General features: G+C 38.3%; 1 protein-coding gene across 1 annotated transcript in view; it reads left to right on the top strand.

Moving 5' to 3' along the window:
- Positions 1 to 20,694, top strand: part of LRP5 (LDL receptor related protein 5) — a 139,583-nt gene that overhangs the window by 75,332 nt on the left and 43,557 nt on the right. Inside the window, exons 6-7 of the mRNA XM_060769762.2 lie at positions 6,293 to 6,689; positions 7,667 to 7,838. Coding sequence (XP_060625745.2) covers positions 6,293 to 6,689; positions 7,667 to 7,838 — 569 coding nt within the window. The remainder of the gene's footprint in view (positions 1 to 6,292; positions 6,690 to 7,666; positions 7,839 to 20,694) is intronic.

Here is a 20,694-nt window from a genome sequence, read left to right as displayed (position 1 = left end):
GCCCCAAGCATGTTATGCTCCTTGTACGAACATTGCTGGAGACAGCATGGGTTCAGTGTTGACTGCCCTAGAGGACATAGTTCAGAGCAGTAACAGCTAGGCCCAGCTGTCTGGCTTTGGAATTCAATGAGCTGCAGATGTGTACTTCTGGGATGAGTTCTTCTGTGATAACAAATCCCCCATCCTTCTGTGTTTGCATTCTGGCCTGGACACACTCTGTGTGTCAGAAATATGTCTCTATTTGGAGTGGGTTTTGCTCTGTATTTGAATTATTTGTCCATAACATACTTTGTCCAAATTAAGTCTGAAAGTGGAGCAGAAGGAGTTGGTCTGAAATGTTATGGTGCTCTTTCTGCACCCCATAAACGTTTTATAACTTCTAAATGTCTGAATCACAAAGTCTCTCTTGGGCAGCAATGGGATATGGAGACCTGCCCCCAACACCAGTGCTAGCACAGACAGTGTTCATGGTAGCGAATCTTGATTGCTTTCATATTCAAGCTCTGCTTTACTAAGACCTTTGGAGACATTCATTTTCCCCAGGTCACAGTGCTAATTGGAGCTGTAGTTGACAAATGTATTCTTGTAAGTGTCCTATCTCTATATGTCTCATCTCAAACAGAAGTTATTAGGTCATTAATTTGAAAAACATACACATGAAAGCAGCTGTCCAGCTTCATTCTTCAGTTTCTTAGCCTTTTATAGTCTTTTAAACAACACTGGGAAACTTCAGCTAAAATGTGCTTCACTGCATGCTAACTCTGTATGCTGAGAAAGCCTCCTTGATTGTGTGCATTGAACTGTCTCTACAGCAGAAATTACTCCTTTCAGGAGGGTTTTTGCATTACTTTGGGTTTTCTGAAACTTCTAATATTTTTGTGTGTACAGTGTTTCCTTGCTTATTGCTGGTGTTAAGTTCCAGGACCACCCGCAAAAAGTGAAAATCCGTGAAGTAGGGACTCTCTCTCTCTCTCTCTCTCTCTCTATATATATATATATATATATGTATATATATATATATATATAGAGAGAGAGAGAGAGAGAGAGAGCATTCTGAGGGTGAGGCAGAAGCGAGGAACAATATGAAAAGGGTATGTCCACGTGTCTTTAATTTATATGCCGTTGTGGATATTGACGTTAAAAAAGTAGGATCTGAAGCTGCTTTCCTTGCTTAAAACTTTCAAAGAATAAATTAATTATATGCTTCTTTCCAACTATCTCCATAGTGGGAAGGAAGCTGGAAATTTTGTAGAAATCTGTGTGTATGTATGTTTCATTACAATAAGAAATACCATCTTTCTCTTTTTTTCCATTCTGGCTTTGTCAGCCATCTACGACCACTCAGAGTCCATGGTCTGTGAGCCATTGGTCACACTGGGTTTCTAGGAAAGAAAGGAAAGAAAGAAAAAGCTGAGCAATGGCTAAAATTATGTTACTGTTCCCTGGTTTTAGTACAGGGATGTGGAACCAAGAGTATCCAAGGAGAACATCCTCCCATTTCTGCCTGTACTTTTAGATCTCCACAATTTTATCGTTACCCATGTCTATGAAACAGCAAGTTAATATTTTAAGAATCCCCCACCCCAGGTTTTATTTATTGGATAAATGAGTTGCTGGAATTGAGACATAGAATTTAAATGGACAATTGTGCCCCCTGGAGGCTTCTAGAGGCACAATTGTTCTCTTCGTTGGTTTTTTATTAGTGATTGGTGGGGACCCTGAGGACTGCACAAAAGGACCCCATTAGTCATTATAATTCTCACTCTTGCACTACTATATCGACACACCCTGATAGATTATGTTGCTGTTTTGGGAGAGAGTTGAACAAGTATAAATTGAGTGGGCTTGGATCACACAGTGCTTGGGTTCAGAACCCTTGGTGCCACATGAGAGAAGAGGATTTCCATATTGAGATCAGTCATGGCACACTTGCCTACTACAAAAGAGTTGTTATTTATTTCAATTTTATGACAAGGTTGGGCAAGGCGTAGAATAGAGCCATTATAGATGCAAGTGGACAAGTCTCTATAACAATCTGTCCATTTTGTAAATAGATTCATTTATTTTCAAGGATGAATATGTTCTATATAACTTAAAGATGACCTAATTTAAAGAAAAATATATTTCCCAAGAAGAATTTAAGATATGGGAAAAACTAATCTGATTTTACAACCACAAAATAACATAACATAAAATAAAAACATCAGTGCAATCCTATTTTAAGTAATTCCCCAGAAACACATGTTTTCTAGCAGCATTTTGCCAAGTGACTTGATGTCTTACCATTTTATTACTTGCAAGCCTTGGATCCTCAAAAGGGCTAATTTTAAGCACACATAGAAAAACTGAGCAAGCATGATCACTGAACCCAGACCTACTAATGCTGCATATATGGGTCATGGTGACCAGGTTTTAACAATACACTAGCTATGTGGAAAGCACAGTCATATAAATCAGGCCAGCTTTGGTCTCCATTTGGTACAAAGAGTATAGCCTTCAGAGTGAACAGCTCAGATGTGTGCTACTACTGTTCTGGTGTCCATGGACACGTGAAAATGTATTTGAAAATATCCCTTACGTGCAATCTTGAAACTGTATATGCTCCTTGGTGAAGAACATCACCAATGAAAAGCCATTGTGTACCTGGTCTCTCTTTCCCTTTTTCATAGAAACTTCTTGGTAAGAAAAAAAGAAGGGGGAAAGTGGTGCAAAAGCCTAAGAAGTTTATAAAAGCAGGAGTGCAATGTTTGGACATAGACTTGGAAACACACATGCAAAATTATGTGAATGAACAGGATAAAGGTCTTGCCTAATACAAAGCCCCTTGGATGGCTAACATCAAAATCTTTCTGTCTGTGGTCTTTCTCTGTGGCTTTCCTGTTCTGCCATTTAAGCCCATCAGCAGTTGATAGCAGTTCCCTGCTTCTTTGCATAGGTATGCCTTAATGCATCGCCATGTGTTTACCCGTCTAGTTCTCCAGTTGAGCCAGTCTGGCAGCAGTGACTCTGCTTACTCTCATCCATTAAATTAAGCACCACCTGTCTAGTCCACAGTGAACGTAAACAGATACCCATACATTCTTGCATTTAGTGCTTGCATTTGAATAAATATTCTCCCCATACTAGATTGGTTTTGGAGGGGAGTGGGGCTTGCACATTCTTTGAAGCTTACCGCATGAGGCATGGCATTATATAACTTGTTTTATAGAGAAGCTATTTTTCAATATTCCATTAGGCTGCTCAAGGCAGTTTTGTTTCCCATTCTGAGGCCTTGATGTCTCTCTGTCATGGCAACAGCGGTGCCTGTTGTCAATTTGGTTGAGCCACCTGTACTTTTCTCAAAGTTATGAGATTATGCGCAACTTTGCAGAGCTTAGGTGGCAATGCCACAGTCAGCTGCCATGCCCTGCAGGGAATATTTCAGGCAGCACACAGAGTGATGGCTCCCGTCAAGCCCTGGGTCTGTAAAAGGGACTTGGCGGCCTGCATCTGGTATGTGGGCTATAAATTACTCATCCCTGCATTGCATTATAGCAGATTGCTGTATACATTTCTTGGCCAGTAACTGGGACTTCTATTCTTTGCAATGTTTCCTTAGTATAGTACCCATCAGGGGACACTGAGGCAAGATATGAGCAGCCATGGGGAAGGGGCTTCTATTTGTGGCACAGCTTATTCCTTGTCACTGAAAGAATAAGCTGTGTCCACACGGCCCCTCTCCTTCTAATCCTAACTACCTTGCACTCATCCATTTTTCTTTCTTTGTGGTTATCATGAGTTGACAGTGAGCAAGAAAATGCTTATAGTGTGACTCCCATATCTACTGAGGGCCCTTCCACACAGCCATATAACCCACAATATCAAGGCAGATAATCCACATCTTCTTTGAACTGGATTATCTGTCCACACTGCCATATAATCCAGTTCAGTGTAGATTTTATACAGCTGTGTGGAAGAAGCCATATATACACAGATCCATGGATAGTAGCCATCCTATTATTTTCAGGGGGAATGATTGATAAACGTACCTAGAGAGAGAGAGTGCAGTTTGTTTAGGAGGTTTTACATGAATATGTGAAAAATGAATATATCAGTTCCATGAATAAGCAGGGGGGGGGGGGGTCATACATTACTTGCTTACTAACTATGTGGGAAGCACAGTCATATAAATCAGGCCAAATTTGTTCTCCACTTGATAGAAAGGGTGTAGCTTTCAGAGTGAACAGCTCAGCTATGTGCTACCATTGTTCTGGTGCCTATGGACACGTGAGTGAGGAGGAAAGCAACTCTGGCCACTGCTACAACACTCAGTGACCAGGAGATCTTGGATCTTTAACAAGAGATTCAACAACAGAGCTTGGGAAATTATGTTGAAAAAAATGAAAATAAAGATTTGCTAAAGTCATTTGGGACCCAGGGGCTCTATCATGACATTGCTCCCTTGTGAATGGCTTTGGCATGTATTTCTATTCTGTCTTCTTAATCAAAACTTCTGTCACTAACATCCTAAAACTGCAAAGTTTGGGTGATATTCGAGGTTAGATCTTTTTCTATAATGAAGGGAGAGATAGAGATAGGGTCTCAAGATGTAGAGAGAGACCCAAAGAGGTAGAAGAGTCCCCGTCCCCCCAATGGATACCGGGACATTGGTGGTCCTTCACATCTGGATTGTTTGGATTGTTCTGTCTTGGATACCCCTTTCTATCCTAATCATATGACTTATTAGCTATTACTTCTCTTTCTTTTTGTGGAATCAGCTTCATTTGATAGAGAAAATTAGGCCCACATGTAGTATAGGAGGAGAAAATGCAGATGAAGAACATAACACTTGCTACCTATGTATGTTGTATAGTTTCATTCAGTAGCCTCAGTTTACAGCAACTATGAATGGTCTGGAGATGAATTCTTAACCACTGTAAGTGAAACCAGAGGTGGCTAAAAGTGCACTTCTGATTCTCCTTTTTCTTCATCTGCAAACAGTACCTGTGGAGATATATGGTATGGTCTGAAATTAAATGATGGCTTTTAGGAGTATAGTTCTTCCTTTATTATGTAAAAGTATGTTGGTGGAAGGTTCCCCCATCATGTTCATTTTGCTTTGTAGGAGACTATGATTGTTTTTCATTGTATGTGTTGTAGCTTTTGATACTGTGCTACAGTAGTTTAATGGCAAGTTGCTCTGAGATCAATATTTATCGCATATTTATATCTTCCTTACTATGATTTTGCTCATATATTAAGATGTTGGGAGATTTTTTAAAAATATAATACAGCAAATTTAAATACTATCTAATTTGTAGAATTTTATTAAGCACATTCCTCATTGAAATGTGTTCAGTTAATAGACTTTTTCAAATCTTAAATATTAATTATTATTTCTGCAATCCTTAGTTACCTGAAAGGAAGCAGGCTGCAAGTGATCTTCGTTCCACAGTGTGCTTCATATAACTTTGGCCTCTCTTCAAATCATATTGCATATTAAAGAGTGCTGAATATGGAAACTGAATTTAATGCTGTGCCTTCAGGAAACAACTGTTGGCTGAGTTGACAGCTTCGTGGGATTTGGAGTCTAGACATTTTTCCCTCTTCCTCCAAAACAAAATTACACAAGCAAAGGATGTGATTTCATTGTATTAGCAAACTGAAATCACATCCTTTGCTTGTATAATTCTGTTTTGATTTTTTTTTTACTTTGTGAATATGGTATATAAAGCTTATTATAAAATGTGTGGCCTTTTTTCAGTGAAAGAAAATTAAATTTAGGTACAACTCTTCACTTTCATTTTTTATTATTGTTGGTCAGTCTCGATAACTAACATTTTGCATTTAGGTATTTTTTTTATTTTGCTCAACATTTATATTTTTTAAAACAAAATAAAAAACAGAATAGTTTCATACAGCAAGCTGTTTCATGGAGAAAATAGCATTCTAGCTTTGTGGATATCACCCAAATGTTCTGTTGTCTCCTTACATCTCTAAATAGTTGTCAGCAAAGCAGCTATATTCTTGATGAAATCCTTTCACTTTTGAGTGCAATAGTTTGGATTGATTTTTCCTCTTCCTTACATAGAAATGTTAAAGATTTGGCAGAAAATAAAAGCATTGAGGTTCAGAAGTGAATATTTTGTCTTCATGCTGCAAATCAGCTGAAGCTCTTAGCAGCCAGGTTCATTCTTCCGTGACCCTAAGTGAACAAATTTGAACAGGCTTATCAAGTCATTGCCTTCTGAATAATAAATGCACAGTGGCAGTTGTTGATTACTGGTGATCCTTCCCCCCCCCCCCCCCCCAGGTGCTGAGGAAGTACTCTTGCTTGCCAGAAGAACAGATTTACGAAGAATTTCATTGGACATGCCAGATTTCACTGACATTATCCTGCAGATAGACAATATCAGGCATGCTATTGCCATAGACTACGATCCGGTTGATGGTTACATATATTGGACCGACGATGACGTCAGAGCCATTCGTCGGGCCTTCCTCGATGGAACAGGAGCTCAGACAATTGTATCAACAGAAATAGACCATCCGGATGGTATAGCAGTGGACTGGGTGGCCAGGAACTTATACTGGACAGACACTGGTACAGATCGCATTGAAGTCACACGGTTGAATGGGACATCAAGAAAAATCCTCATTTCAGAAAACCTAGATGAACCCAGAGCAATAGTGCTCAATCCTGTGATGGGGTGAGTGTTATAGGGTTTTAATCAGTTTTTTAAAAATGAAATTTTAGCTTTGTCTTTGTTTTATAGAGTACTGGGAAATTTTCTTGGCATTGATTAGATTGATATTATTGACCTTGAAGGAGATGGGGATGGTGATGGCTGACAGGAAGCTCTGGCATGGGCTGGTCCATGAGGTCATGAAGAGTCGGAAGCGACTGAACGAATAAACAACAAACTTAAATTTTGTTTCACGTCAAATCCAATACAAAATTAATCAAAAACAATAGTTTTTCCCCCCCTGAAAAATGAAAGTTGCCTATCACTGGAATTTGCACAGAAATGTCAAATCACATCTATTTGTCAAGGGGAATGTCAACCTAAGTGCAAATATCAAGTTTCATCATAAGAAATGTATATTTTATAGCATAAACAAGAAAATAAAAATAAGGTTTTTTCATAAGGGACACAAATTACTAGATGGATCAGTTTGAAAATCTTAATTAGGGTCTTGGTTTGGTTCCTGTTAGATAATATAACTAAATAGGTAGCTTTACGATCAAGAATTTGCATTTGCATAAACAGGAATGTGTTTAAAATCATAGTGCAGATGGAATAACAACAAACAGATGAAGCAAACAGATAATTTGTAACCTCACATGTATTACATTTTCTTGGTGCAGCCTGTTTATATATCCCAATGCTTAGTTTTCAAATGAATGTGGTATTGTTAGCCCTCAAAGCCTTCCAGGTACCAAAGTCTTCAATGATTTATGGAAATGCATTTCATTTCTCCTTCCCCCTTATTAGAAACTGCAAATATAGAACAGTGCAGCATAAGGATACACTTTGTAGCATAAGGATACACTTTTTTTTTTCAAATGATGGACGAATATAGAAGAATTTATCCCTATATCAATTAATTGCGAGCATCACAACTTGAAGTTGCAGTGATATCACAAATGCAGATGTGAAACATGCCCTTTTCTGATTCTCAACAGGTATATGTACTGGACAGACTGGGGTGAAAATCCAAAAATTGAGTGTGCTTATTTGGATGGCTCTGAGAGGAAAGTCCTTGTGAACACTTCTTTAGGATGGCCTAATGGTTTGGCTTTGGATCTTGAAGAAAGCAAACTTTATTGGGGAGATGCAAAGATTGACAAAATTGAGGTAAGTAGAAAAGCATGTGTTTTTCAGATTGATGTGATAATAACTGAGCTATTCTGAATATTAGGATTTGTACAATTGTTTTCTTGAAATGATTTTATGATGAATACTTTTTTTCAAGCACAACATGGGTTTGTAAATAAGAGGTGGGGTGGAAATGAGGGTTCTGTAGTTGTTTTATAGCCTCCAAATTCACTTATGGGTTTTTTTGCAGTCCTATTTCTACTCTGAGAATAAATCCCATTGAATTCAGTAGGACTTATTCTTTGTAGACATGCTTTGGATGGTACTGTCAGAAGCATGAAGTGCTGGAACTGTACTATTAGAATGAATTTAAGTTCTGACTTAATCTGGAATTAATTATCAGATAGTCAGAAACTTTAGAGATGTTTTCTAAAACCAATATTGTTCTAAGTTTTCTCATAAGAAAATTGTATTCTAACATGTAGTTTATTTGGTATTTCTCATTCATTCTAAATAAAGTATTTTGTGATTTCAATATATGCCAAATACTAGTAGGAAATCAGGAGACGCTTACTTCTTGGGAGGAGAGCAATGTCCAATCTTGACAAAATAGTGAAGAGTAGAGACATCACACTGGCAATGAAGATCTGCATAGTTAAAGCTATGGTATTCCCCATAGTGACCTACAGATGTGAGAGCTGGACCCTAGGGAAGGCTGAGCAAAGGAAGATAGATGCTTTTGAACTGTGGCGTTAGAGGAAAGTTCTGAGAGTGCCTTGGACCGCCAGAAGCTCCAACCAGTCCATACTTCAGGAATTAAAGCCTGACTACTCACTGTAGGGAAGGATATTAGATGAAGTACTTTGGCCACATCATGATAAGAAAGGAAAGCTTAGAGAAGACAATGATGCTGGGGAAAGTGGAAGGAAAAAGGAAGAGGGGCCAACCAAGGGCAAGATGGATGGGTGGCATTCTTGAAGTGACTGGATTGACCTTGAAGGAGCTGGGAATGGTGACAGCCGACAGGGAGCTCTGGCGTGGGCTGGTCCATGAGGTCACGAAGAGTCGGAAACGACTGAACGAATGAACAACAAACAAATAGTATATATCAATCCTTCTGGTAAAAATTACTTTATAATCCAGCCCAACCTTGATGCTCTCTAGAGGTGTTGGATTTATGCTTTCCCTGACACCTAGCCATCAAAGTCCAAGGTGACAGAAGTTATACATTTGGATGGTGGCAGGTTGGGAAAGTCTGCTGCTATTTGTAATTCTTAGACTGGAAGTAATAATGCTTAAATATAAGATGTTCGAATGACACATCTCTTTCTAAAGCACTTACGATAAAATGCCTTTTAGACTATAAAGGGAAAATAAAACCATTAAGAAGTTACTTTACAACAGGAAAAAGTGTGCTCATGCTTATATAGCTGGATTAAAAAGTGTATGATTTTAATTATCTCTCTATTTGCCTAATTTTTTTAAAATACTACTTTGGATATTAAGGTCAAATTAAATGATTTAAGATCTTATAGCTAAGATCTCATACAGTGCCATCACTGTACATGATTCTTTACAAGTAAAAGAACAATAGAACAATTCCCTACTCTCAGGCTTACAACCCTAATTAAGACATGACACAAAAGGAAAAGGGGATGGAGGGGAGAAGGGATTAAGTCCAGCAGATACTGCAGATCCCCCTGAGGCCAAGGCAGTGGCAGTTGAATGAAGAGGGGCTTTCACCTGCTTTTGGGGCAAGACAAGGCAGAGCTGCGCCTCCTCTTCTTCTCTCTCTTCCAGAGCAGTAGCAGTAACTCTGGGATCAGGTTTTTGGTCAATAATAGGAGCACTGCAATAAGAGACTATAAATTAACATAAGGACAACTCAGACTGGCCCTGGAATATGACCTGGATTGTGTGATTTTAATTGTTGCTTTAATGTTATGTTTTAATTGGTTGCTTTTTAATGTTTTCGTTTATTAATTGATATATGAGTACATGTGACATCAAATTGTTGGCTCTGTAAGGCAGACCTGAGTCCCCTTTGAGGTTGAGAAGGGTGGGATACAAACATGGTAAATAAATAAATAAATAAATAAATCAGTTCATTGGTCCATCTGGCCCTATTCTGACTGGAAAAGCACATGTCCTACAACTGACCTTATGGGCATTTCCCTTAAGAAATGGATTCCTGGTATCTGAGATTCTTGTATTGCTAACTGAGCAATAAAGTATCAAATATGCATTTCTGTGCTATGAATAAAGTTGGTGTGCCATTTGTTCACTTTCTTGGAAGATGTAAAGAGGTGTTTTTGATATCTTGTTCACTTTCTTGAAAGGTGAAAGAAATATAGAGAGGTGTAAGGAGGTGTTTTTGATATCTGTTTCCCATTCATACGCTTTTCCTTTTCCTGAAGTAAATAAATCCATGAGTTATTTTGATTTCTCATTCTTTCATTAAAATTCCTTTACATCTCTGAATATTTGGGTTGTACCCTATAAAATATTTAGGATAGTCAGAAGGCTGTGCACTCAAAGACTTAGGATGGTTATGCTTTTTGTTCTTAGACTCTTGCTAGAGGAGTCTAGAAGCAATTGCTTAAAAATATAATTTCCATGCTCTTCTTTTTAGTAAGAATAAAAGTTTGTGGCTGTTTGGCAAGATCCGTGGCCAGTGATATTTAATGAACACTTCTGCCCGTTCTTTGCAATTTCACAAAACTTATTGGATGCTTCACTACGTCTCTGCCATAAATGTTTTAAAGGCAAACAACATGGCTTTTTATTTGAATTGATATTTATATTTATGTGCTCTCATGTCTTCTTGCTCCCTTCCTACCCTGTTTCTTGAGATGAAAGCCCCCATCGTCCTCCAAAGCAGGAAAATACCGCCATGGACGTAGGAGGGGGCGTGCCCTTATTTATGTGTGTAAAACTTCACATGGCAGGAACAGCAGTTATTCTTTCTTGGCAGAGACCTTCCCATCTGCAGCATTCAGCTGTAAATACAAAGGACTCAGTCACTTCACAAGCAGTTTATATCCTGAAGAAACCATTTGGCAAGCCTTGTCAAACCTTGCGTGACAACAGCCTTTGGGGCTTTCACTGCAAATTTGGCACCCTGTGGTAACATTGTTCCCAGCTTTTTAAACTTTTTGCTAAGTTAGTTTGGCAGTATGTGCAGAAGGGTGGGAGCCGAGCAGGGAAAGAGACAAGGACTGTAGGAGATTTCACATAGTAGATGTGGAAATAATATATCTGTGTCAACAGACTGTGCTGCCACAAAGTAAACGGCATAAATGAATTGAAACTAAATTTAGGACCTTGTCAGAAAATGGTATTTTTTTAGGGACAAACAGATTAATACGGATTACAAGGTTCCAGCGGAGAATGAAGCAAAGAGCCATGGCACCCACGTGTAGAAGTCCCTAATTCTTTCTAAAAATCAGTTTTGTCATTTGCTATTATCTTCTTCAGCCTTGGCTTGAATGATCCTGGGGCTTAATTAAACATTGTTGAAGTATTCAGCTATTATTAGACATGTTTCTAATTTAAACCACTTTGAGGCTGAAATTAGGGGTAAAATGTCACATAGAGGATTCTTAAATTTGAGTACCTCCTAATTTTAAAATTCAGAATTTCAAAAAACGGTGTAGCTATTTTCATGAAGGATGCAGACTTTGAATCAAGACATTATGTGAAGTATTGTGGCCAGCTGAAAAGTGTCTGTGAAGCGTGACAGAGGTCATTAGTGTGAGGTACAAGTCTGTTGCTTCCATCTGCATAAGCTTCCATCTGCAGACTCACATAAGTTCAGCTGATATGGCTTCAGGCTTGATTTTCCCTAGCTTGCTCCCTTTTGTCACGCTCAAAAAATGTGAAAATATTGTGAAAATATTTATGTAAGCTTAGAACAAAGAATGGTTTTTGGTGAGGTGGTGGTGGTATTTTTTGTGATAATGAAAGTTTGTCATATTGTTGAATTCTATCTAGCAATCATTTTTTTCGGCAATTTAAAATATATTAAAGCTAATACTTTAAATAATAGTTTTAGTACGGCTTAGTGTACATCAATGTTTCTCAACCTGAGGTAGGGGCCCCCGGGGGGGGATCACGAGGGGATATCAGGGGGGTTGCCAAAGACCATCATAAAACAGTATTTTCTGTTAGCCATGGGGGTTCTGTATGGGAAATTTGGCCCGATTCCCTTATTGGTGTTCAGAATGCTATTTGAGGGTCTTTCCCCTCAAAATACACCAGTAGCATATCGGACATATTGAGTATTTGTACTAAGTTTGGTCCAGATCCATCATTGTTTGAGTCCATAGTGCTTTCTGGATGTAGGTGAACTTCAACTCCGAAACTCAAGGTCAGTGCCCACCAAACCCTTCCAGTATTTTCTGTTGGTCATGGGAGTTCTGTGGGCCAAGTTGTTTCAGTTCCATTGTTGATGGGGTTCAGAATGCTCTTTGATGGTAGGTGAACTATAAATCCCAGCAATTATAACTCCCAAATAACAAAATCAATCCCCCCCCCCCCCGCAAACCCCACCAGTATTCAAATTTGGGCGTATTGAGTATTTGTGCCAAATTTGGTTCAGTGAATGAAAATACATCATGTATATATTTACCTTACGATTAATAACAGTAGCAAAATTACAGTTATGAAGTAGCAACTGCAATAATGTTATGGTTGGGGTCACCCACAACATGAGGAATTGTAATAAAGGGGTCGCGGCATTAGGATGGTTGAGAATTACTGGTGTACATGAAGATAAAAGAAAGCAGAACTATTATTTTTACTGGGTGTTACTTTAAAAGAGTGCAAATGAACCCACTGTCTTGGAATTCATCCTAACATCTGTTCATAAAAATGCATATATATTTGCTTTGTGCATAGTTTTGTGGCAAAACTCTAAAAATGGGAAGAACTAATAAATAAATAAAATCAGAATGCAATCAAAGTCTGATTCAACATATTCGTTGCAGGGCAAATTGGCATAACCTTTCCCACCCAACACCCAAACTAAAATGTCCTTGTTACAGGGGACCCATAGTATGAGAAGGAACAAAGAATTTGAGTAAGACTTCCCTTTGTCTCCAAATTCTAAAGTTTCTAGTCTGCGATTTTTCTTTTTTACTTATTGAAACTTTTTCAATTCATCTTTGGAATGGAAGGTTACCTCATTTGTACTTATACAAGCTGATCATAGTTAGCCAAGTTTTTAAAAGTTATTAGACAAGCTGTATTTTTTTAAGACTTACAATTAATTGTGTGTTCTTTAACCTATGTCAAAATGAACTTTTATTTCAAAAAATGGGACTGGGCGGAGGAGCCCATTGGAACCCCTGAATAGGAGGAATCTGACCTTTTGAACTGTGAGGAGGCTGTGTCAGAAGTAAAGCAATTGCCTTCCCACACTCAAAGGAGAAACGGGCATTGATCATCATGAGCACTACTGAGTTGACTGACCTCCAGGGAACAACTAAAGGCCACTGTGCACAGCAACAGTATAGTTTCTACCCATGTCTGAAACCCAGATAATGAATCGTTTAGGTCCTTTGATTGAAACAGAATGCTGACTTTCAATCACTTCCTATGCATTTGGTGCGTGGTTTGTGCTTTTAAATGGGAACCCTCAAGCACAGGCATTGCATGCAAACTTTACTCTGTGAGCAAAAACTCTGGCTATGTATGTTTCCAGTGTCATCCACTTCCACTCTGTCCCCTAGCTGCAGATCAGTGCTGCAAAATGTGCTGCTGTGAAGGGTCCCTTGATCTTTTACTATGGTTTTGTAGAAAATCCAAAGGACTACATATGTGAGTGGGTGGGACTGTTCTCCTTGCCTCATGTGAGTGGAAGTGTCTGCGTGTTCATGCTTTTTCTGGTACATGGGGGTAGGGGTGTTGGATTCTTGCCAAGTTTTTTATTTGAATTGTGTCTGCCCTGTTAAATATAGTAACCTTATCAAAAGGAAATCCCGAGAAGTCACTAAATTAAAAAGCTAAAGAGCTAATACAAGTTCTGCAATGCTTAAATACTGCTTCCGGTTAAAGGTTATTTTTACCCATGTAGCATCAGCATGTGTTTTCCTGCAGGTTTAGAAAGAAAACCAAGCATTGCTGCTTTCCTGGAGGAACTGTTTTGTACATTTAGAATTACAGTGGTTTTCAGAATTTCATTTAGGAAGTGGAAGAATGACATCAGCATCAGCCTTGCTATAAATCTCTCCGATGTATGTCCCAGGAGACATACATGCAATGTCACAATGCAATGCTGATTGATTCATGTCCAGAAAATGTGTACTTTGGTATGCTGGATCAGATAAGAGTGCCTCCTAAAGAAAGAAATAAGGTAAAAAGTGTAAATGGTGCACAAGGCGACAAATACAGAGTTCAGAAAAGATTCTGTACCTACTGAGATTTGACCTCCAAGTTTAATAATGTTGGATGGTTCTGTAGTAGCAACTTTTGGGTTGTTGAGCAAAAAGTTCCTGGTTTAAATCTTATTCAGGTTGGACAAACTGATCAATTAACAGCCTTGCCTTGTTCTGTTCATATAATAAGAGAAATACTGAATTAAAGAGGGCAGAATTTTTTGAAGGATCTACATATTACAACATTCATATGACTATGGGTCATATTTATGTTCCAGATGCTGGTGATGATCAAGTAAATTTATTTTCTAGTAATCAGTTTTAAACAAGGAGGTGAACTATTTTGCAGTGAGGAAATCCTTGCCTTTATTTAACTCACTTGCTTTCTTCAGATGTTAATTTGATGCAGAAGAGGAAATAACTGATGCATGCATCTTCATTCATAAAGGAGTAGCTTCTGTGTGCACAGACGTTTTCCACATGTATATTAAAATTGGGATCACAGATTGACAAAAGTTCACAGCACATAGAGGAGATCCTACTTGTGAATAAGTAGTTGGTCAGGAGATTAATAGCTTGTGAATGGATTGAACTTCCAATTGCTATACATTAGTTCTTCACTGGTCATGGCAAAAGCACTGAAAATCCACTTTTGACCATACTCTTTGTTTTAATGTCAGAGAAAAGAGAAACTCAACTCTCATAATTTTTCAGAGAAAGGGGATGACACAGATGAACTCATGATTGAAACTGTTGATCATGTATACTATCCCCAGGCAATTACATTCTAGTAATGGTGATGGGACAGAAGCCACCATCAGCAGCACTTCAGTCTTTGGTGACTTCACCCAGCAGCCCTGGCCACCCGTCAAGGAGACTCACTTGGACTCTAAGCCACATGAACAAAAACAAAAACAAAGGAAGGTTGCTGATTCCATTATTTTCCTTACAACTCCAATCCAATCTATCTGATATTGTTCAGGAAAGGGTCCCCTGACCCTCCAAAGAAGCTTCTGGAAATTTTAGGTGGCTGCCAAGAGGAAAAAGAACAGTGAGAACTACTGTGAATTCAGAACTTATCAAATAACACGTAACAGAAGTCCCATGAGGTGACTCAGTCTACGTTGCTTGTAGGTTTAGGACTTTAGTCTTGGCAGGTGGAACTGTGGTGTGTGAAAGGTAAAAACAGCTCTGGAAACAATCGGCATACACTGGGCTCAACCAGATTGGCAGTAATTAAATCTTCCTCCTGTTTATTGCTCAGTTTTGGTTGGTAGACCCTAAGGATTTTTGTTTGTTTTCTTGTTTTAAGTTAGCAAGGCTGAAGTCTGTCTACTTCTGGACTAAGTACATTTTCAGACATCTTTCATTGAGTTTTTCATACAATCTGGGTATTGCATTCTCTGCTCTGAGATGAAGTAATACTGATAAATCTCTTTTATGTAGGCAGTTAAATAAAATGCCATAGAGAATATGGTGCTATATTGCTTTGTAGTTTGAGTTTGGTTTGCAATCAAAAAGCAGAAAATATCATTTTCTTCACCATAGTTACCATATTCCTGAGAATATTCAGATCATTGAGCATTTTTTTTATCCCCATCCATATTTTCTTTTGTAAGAAATGTTCTTGTTGCACACCGCTGAATAGCACAGGAAAGGTTGGCCTATTTGTAGGTCCATTCATGCCTTCCATAGTTGAAAATCTCCACCTACCTCCTTCCAATCCACATGTGCATATGTGCACATCAGATACTGCACTTCTGGATATTGTGTAAATTAATTCAAGTGATGTCCAAAAGTAATTATATTGTGTTGTATTTGCTCATATAAGAATTTACAATTCATTTCTACATTGGTATAAGTTGCAAAGAAATCCAATCTGCAATGTGTATGCATGCAGTAGTTTTGTTCATGTTTTATAACCATCTTCTTTTAATTTTTCAGTACAGGGAGATTCTTTCTTCTTTCTCATCTATTAACTCAATACAGGCATATTTGTCTGTCCTTCTGTGATTTTTCCATTTCATTTTGGCAAATTCATAGTTGAGCTTGAATTACTCTGCAGCCTGAATTATGGAGGGCATCTGTCATTTCAGCTCCATGCTATATTGTCCAGTTGGGAAATCTGTTGAAGAAAAAGTATAGTTTGCTTTATAGGAATACTTAAGCCACTTCTATGCAACCGTTGTCTGAAATTGTGGGAATATTTTTATGCCCTCCCCCTCGTATTTTTTTTTGTGCAAGTGTTCAGTGCCCTGACGAGACAGCAGTCACTCAAAAGGGAAGGCTTTCCTCGCCACTTTGATTGACTAGAGTCATCCTGTGGGAAAGGAAGCTAACTTGCTCTAAACTGTAGGTGACCCTTGCCTTTTTTGTGAGCAATAAAGACATAATGGGGGCCCAGCTAAGGTTTAGCAGAACCCCCACAGCCATCTGCACACTTCATTGGCAGAAGTGGCTTTCACTTGAACTTGCATTTGACAAGTGTGTTCTGTCTTTCTCATTCAGAAGGGCCCTTCAAAGCCAACTAATTGAAATGCTTGCACCCCTCCATTCCATTTCCTTGTCTTCTACCCCCCACCCCACCCCAAGATTTGCCTGAATAGCAGGACACTAGTATTCACTGTTAATGAGCAAGGGGGAAAATGCACACAAAAACTTACGCAGTTTTGGGCTTGCATTTCTTTTAAAAAGCAACACTCTAAAGGAAAGGGCTTTTTTTAGAGCCCCCATCCCACCCTTCATGTCAATGTCTGAAAGTCTAGTTTGATAAAGAAGCTAAACCAGTGCCCCACTCCCCCAGTTTCTGTTGCACACTTGTTAAAAATTTCTTTTTGTCTTCTTAGCCCTGGACTTTATGAAATGAAGCACAAACCAGGCCCTTGGAATGAAAGGTTGCATGTATGCCTTGTGGCATTTGGAATGAAACTATTCACTGCCTGAATGATTATAAATAGAAAGCCAGGAGCTGTCTTATTCCTCCTCCACTGGGGCTCCCGGCATTGAAGCACCCTTCCCAGCAAAGGGTGACTTTTGAAAGAAAACTTTGTTCCTTCCTTGTGGGAATTGAATTGGTCAGGAATTCTTCTTCTTGCACTTTTGGTTAGAAGGCATTAATCTCCAATTTATTTTTAACAGCCGCATTGTGCGTAATAAATGTGTGTGCTTGGACCTGTAGCCAGATATGCCATCTCATCTGCGGAGTCCCCTGCACAATTCTGAATGCAGAACAAACACGGTTCTCTTTGCACTTTGTTCCCCAAAGCTCGCTATTGGCGCTCTTCCAGCGGTCGGCTCCTTTTTATCTTGCATTCATTCTTTAGTCAGGAGGCTAAATTAGCCCTGCACAGGTTTTTTTCTTCTTCAGGTTTTGAAAGACAGAACAAGAATTGTGATTGGGAGAGTTTTCTTATTTTATTTTATAAAAGATTGTATTCTCCCATTGAACTTCTGAAGTTGCCGACATAAGAACCCCAATAGCTTACTGTTGCAAGTCTTCGGGCAATTTGTTTGGTTGATTTGGCCGTTATGAATGCTGAGAAATCCCTGGTGTTGTGCACTTATGCAAATGCAGTGTCAGACTCCTTTCTCCTCCCCTTTTAGGTTTCTAAAAAGAAACCAGGAGATGATGAAGGGATGGAATGAGGGGTTGCTTTTGACTGGTACACTTCCATTCGCTTTGATAGGAATACATGGGTGAGGGTGGTTAATAAATTATCTGCCTGGGCAGGCAATTTTTAAAACTGTCTCACAGCACAATTGTTTAGGAATCGTGAGAGTGCAAATTCCTACGTAACTTTGAAGTTTTCTGCAATATTCACATTGAAAACTGTAGTACTTTATGGTTAAAATTGTTGGTTTAATTTATTCTTATCTTTTACTGGTCTTGCTGTATGATATTTTTTTTGAATTTGCCTTCTAGTATTTCAGCATTCCTTGGTTTTGTTACTATGAAAACTGACAAGTGAATTCCATTGAAAACTAGTTTATTCTTTCTACACTCTTAAGGGTATATTTTTAAAAAGTAAATAAACAATGCTCAAGGTCTGCCATAATTTTCTAGAAGGAGTTGATTTAGAATAGAAAAACAATAGTACTTCAGCTGCTGGAGAAGACAATGGAAAAAAAATAAAATGATGGCTCCCAAATTAAACTATGAGAGGTTCCCTGTTGGATTTGAGTTATTTTTAACTTCAAATTCTTCCTCCCTGTTTCTGGAAAATTGGCATAGGCAGACAATATGAAGTGCTATGCTTGTTTTTGAATTATTTTTTCACTGTAATCTTGGCTGTCTCTCAGTTTTTATGATTGTAGACAGCGTTATGTTTACATGCTGAGTTTGGTGTGATGCCCCATATGTTTTTCTTGTCACCTTTTGTAAGACTTCCTTCGGCGTAAGGCGCCCCCCTCTGCCCTTTGCATTGGCAATTCCTCTAGGTTCTCCTGCTGCCTTTCCCCTTTCTAACTTTCCCTTGGGACCCTGTTGTGCACCATTGAAGACATTGAATTCTTTGTCAGTTTTCATCTTGCTTTGTCTCTGGTGACTTTGGCTAAGATTTACTCCAGTTTTACAAGGGTTTTGTAAATGCTTTCTGTCTGCTGTTGATAGATGAAAAAGTTCTCCCCAGTTGCTCATAGCTTCATTTTGTTGATAGCGTTGCTATAATCAGATATCTCCATAAATGTATATATCTTATATAGAAAGATTAACCTATATATCTAATAGATGTTTTATTCAAATATATAATCCTATCCATACCTATATCCTGATTTAATTTCCCCTTTACTGCAGTTATATTTGCAAATTTTGTTTTTGTGAATCTTCTATGTATGAAAATAATTGTCTTCATTTAAAATACCTTAACATACCATAAATTATTGTTTGAGAGCATAGGAATAATTAGAAAACTTTCAAGATCTAAAATGTCTGAATTCTTTAAACATACATTACTGTTATTAATATGTTTATTTATCCAGCACATTCTACTATATAAATGTATTAAATTTACAATAATCTATTAAAGATTTTACGTCCTGGCTGTATGTGCTAAGATAGAATACTGGCAACATGATTTTGCATAATAAAAATAATAATAATAATTATTATTATTATTTATATCCCATATTTCTCCTTGAATGGGATCCAAAGCAACTCACAACATTTTAAAACAGTACAAGCAACAAACATATAACAATAAAACCATCTGTATGAATGACATTAATAAGCATTGTAACGTCATTCAACAATTATTATACATTTTGATCAGAATTGTTACTTCTAGTTTTGTTTACCAAGTTATAGCAAGGTAGAGTTTTTAAATGTTAATAGTCTGTTTGTCCGCAGTGTTACACACCAACTGCTTTAAATATTTCTGAAATGACAAACCTCTTGCAAAATTACTAACAGGATTGTTTCTGGTGACTTCTACAATTAGAATTGTTTGGATTACCAGTTCCTCTTTAGTAATTATCACTAGATTAAAGCAAGAGGTGGATATTTACAAGGAAAGACTGACTGCACAAGAATAGATATGCAAATTTTCTTACCCCACGTTAACCTAAATATGCCATTATTTCCCTTCAGTGCCAGTTTCTTTCTCTGGATCTAAATCTTGCCACTTTGATAGCCTTTGACTATGATTTCTGTTTTGAAACTTGGTCATCACAATTTAAATGCTATCATGAAGTCAATATGCCATATATGGTTGCAAAGGCTGATGAAAAAAGGAGGGTGATGTGCGCACATTCTTTTAAGGCCCACACAAAGACCTCCTCGCATCGGGAAAGTTGAGGGGAGAGGAAGCCCTGCCCCCCACCCCTTGAGAAGCCCTGGGTTGGCTGCCATGTTGCTTTGCAGGCGAAGGATAAGGTGGTGGCACTGCTGCTACCATGGGCCTCCCGCAGCTTCCCTCTTGGGAGCTAGTTCATAACTTGGAGCTAACTTGTAACTCGAAGCTGAAAAAATCGTAAGTTGAGTTGCTTGTAAGTCGAGGTTTCACTGGATCTGCAAAAGCCATTTGAATATCTATTCTTTGGCTCCCTTATGCTATGCACATTTAATAACCCTTCATGTGTCTACTCAATGCAATCCTTACTATGCCATTGTACGGTATATAATAGGACATGAACATCCACAAATGTTAGTATCCATGGGAAGTCCTGCAACCAATTCCCATGACTCACTGTAGTTGCAAATAAACAAGACTGATAAATACCCCTGACCAGCTATGGAATGTATAAAGGGAAATGCTAGATGACAGCCTCATTTAGAAAGCTAGATTTTAGTGGGAAGGTTAATGGTGTATTCAGGATTCACTATTTAAATTACACATACTGGTTTTTTTGCCCCCTTAATAGCCAACCTGTTATATTTTAATTTTTTGCTTGCAGAACAAGGTCTTTCAGCTGTAGTTCCCTCCACCACAAAAAAGAGGATGTTTGGGATGGATTTCCAGAGCGATTGGGGTTGGGAAGGGGGAAAAGGGTGACTCACCATCTTACGTGGCCACAAAATGCTT

This window comes from Anolis sagrei, chromosome 1 (genome assembly GCF_037176765.1).
Source record: "Anolis sagrei isolate rAnoSag1 chromosome 1, rAnoSag1.mat, whole genome shotgun sequence".
In the NCBI taxonomy this organism is placed as follows: Eukaryota; Metazoa; Chordata; class Lepidosauria; order Squamata; family Dactyloidae; genus Anolis; species Anolis sagrei.
This window is presented reverse-complemented; position numbering and strand designations above follow the sequence as displayed.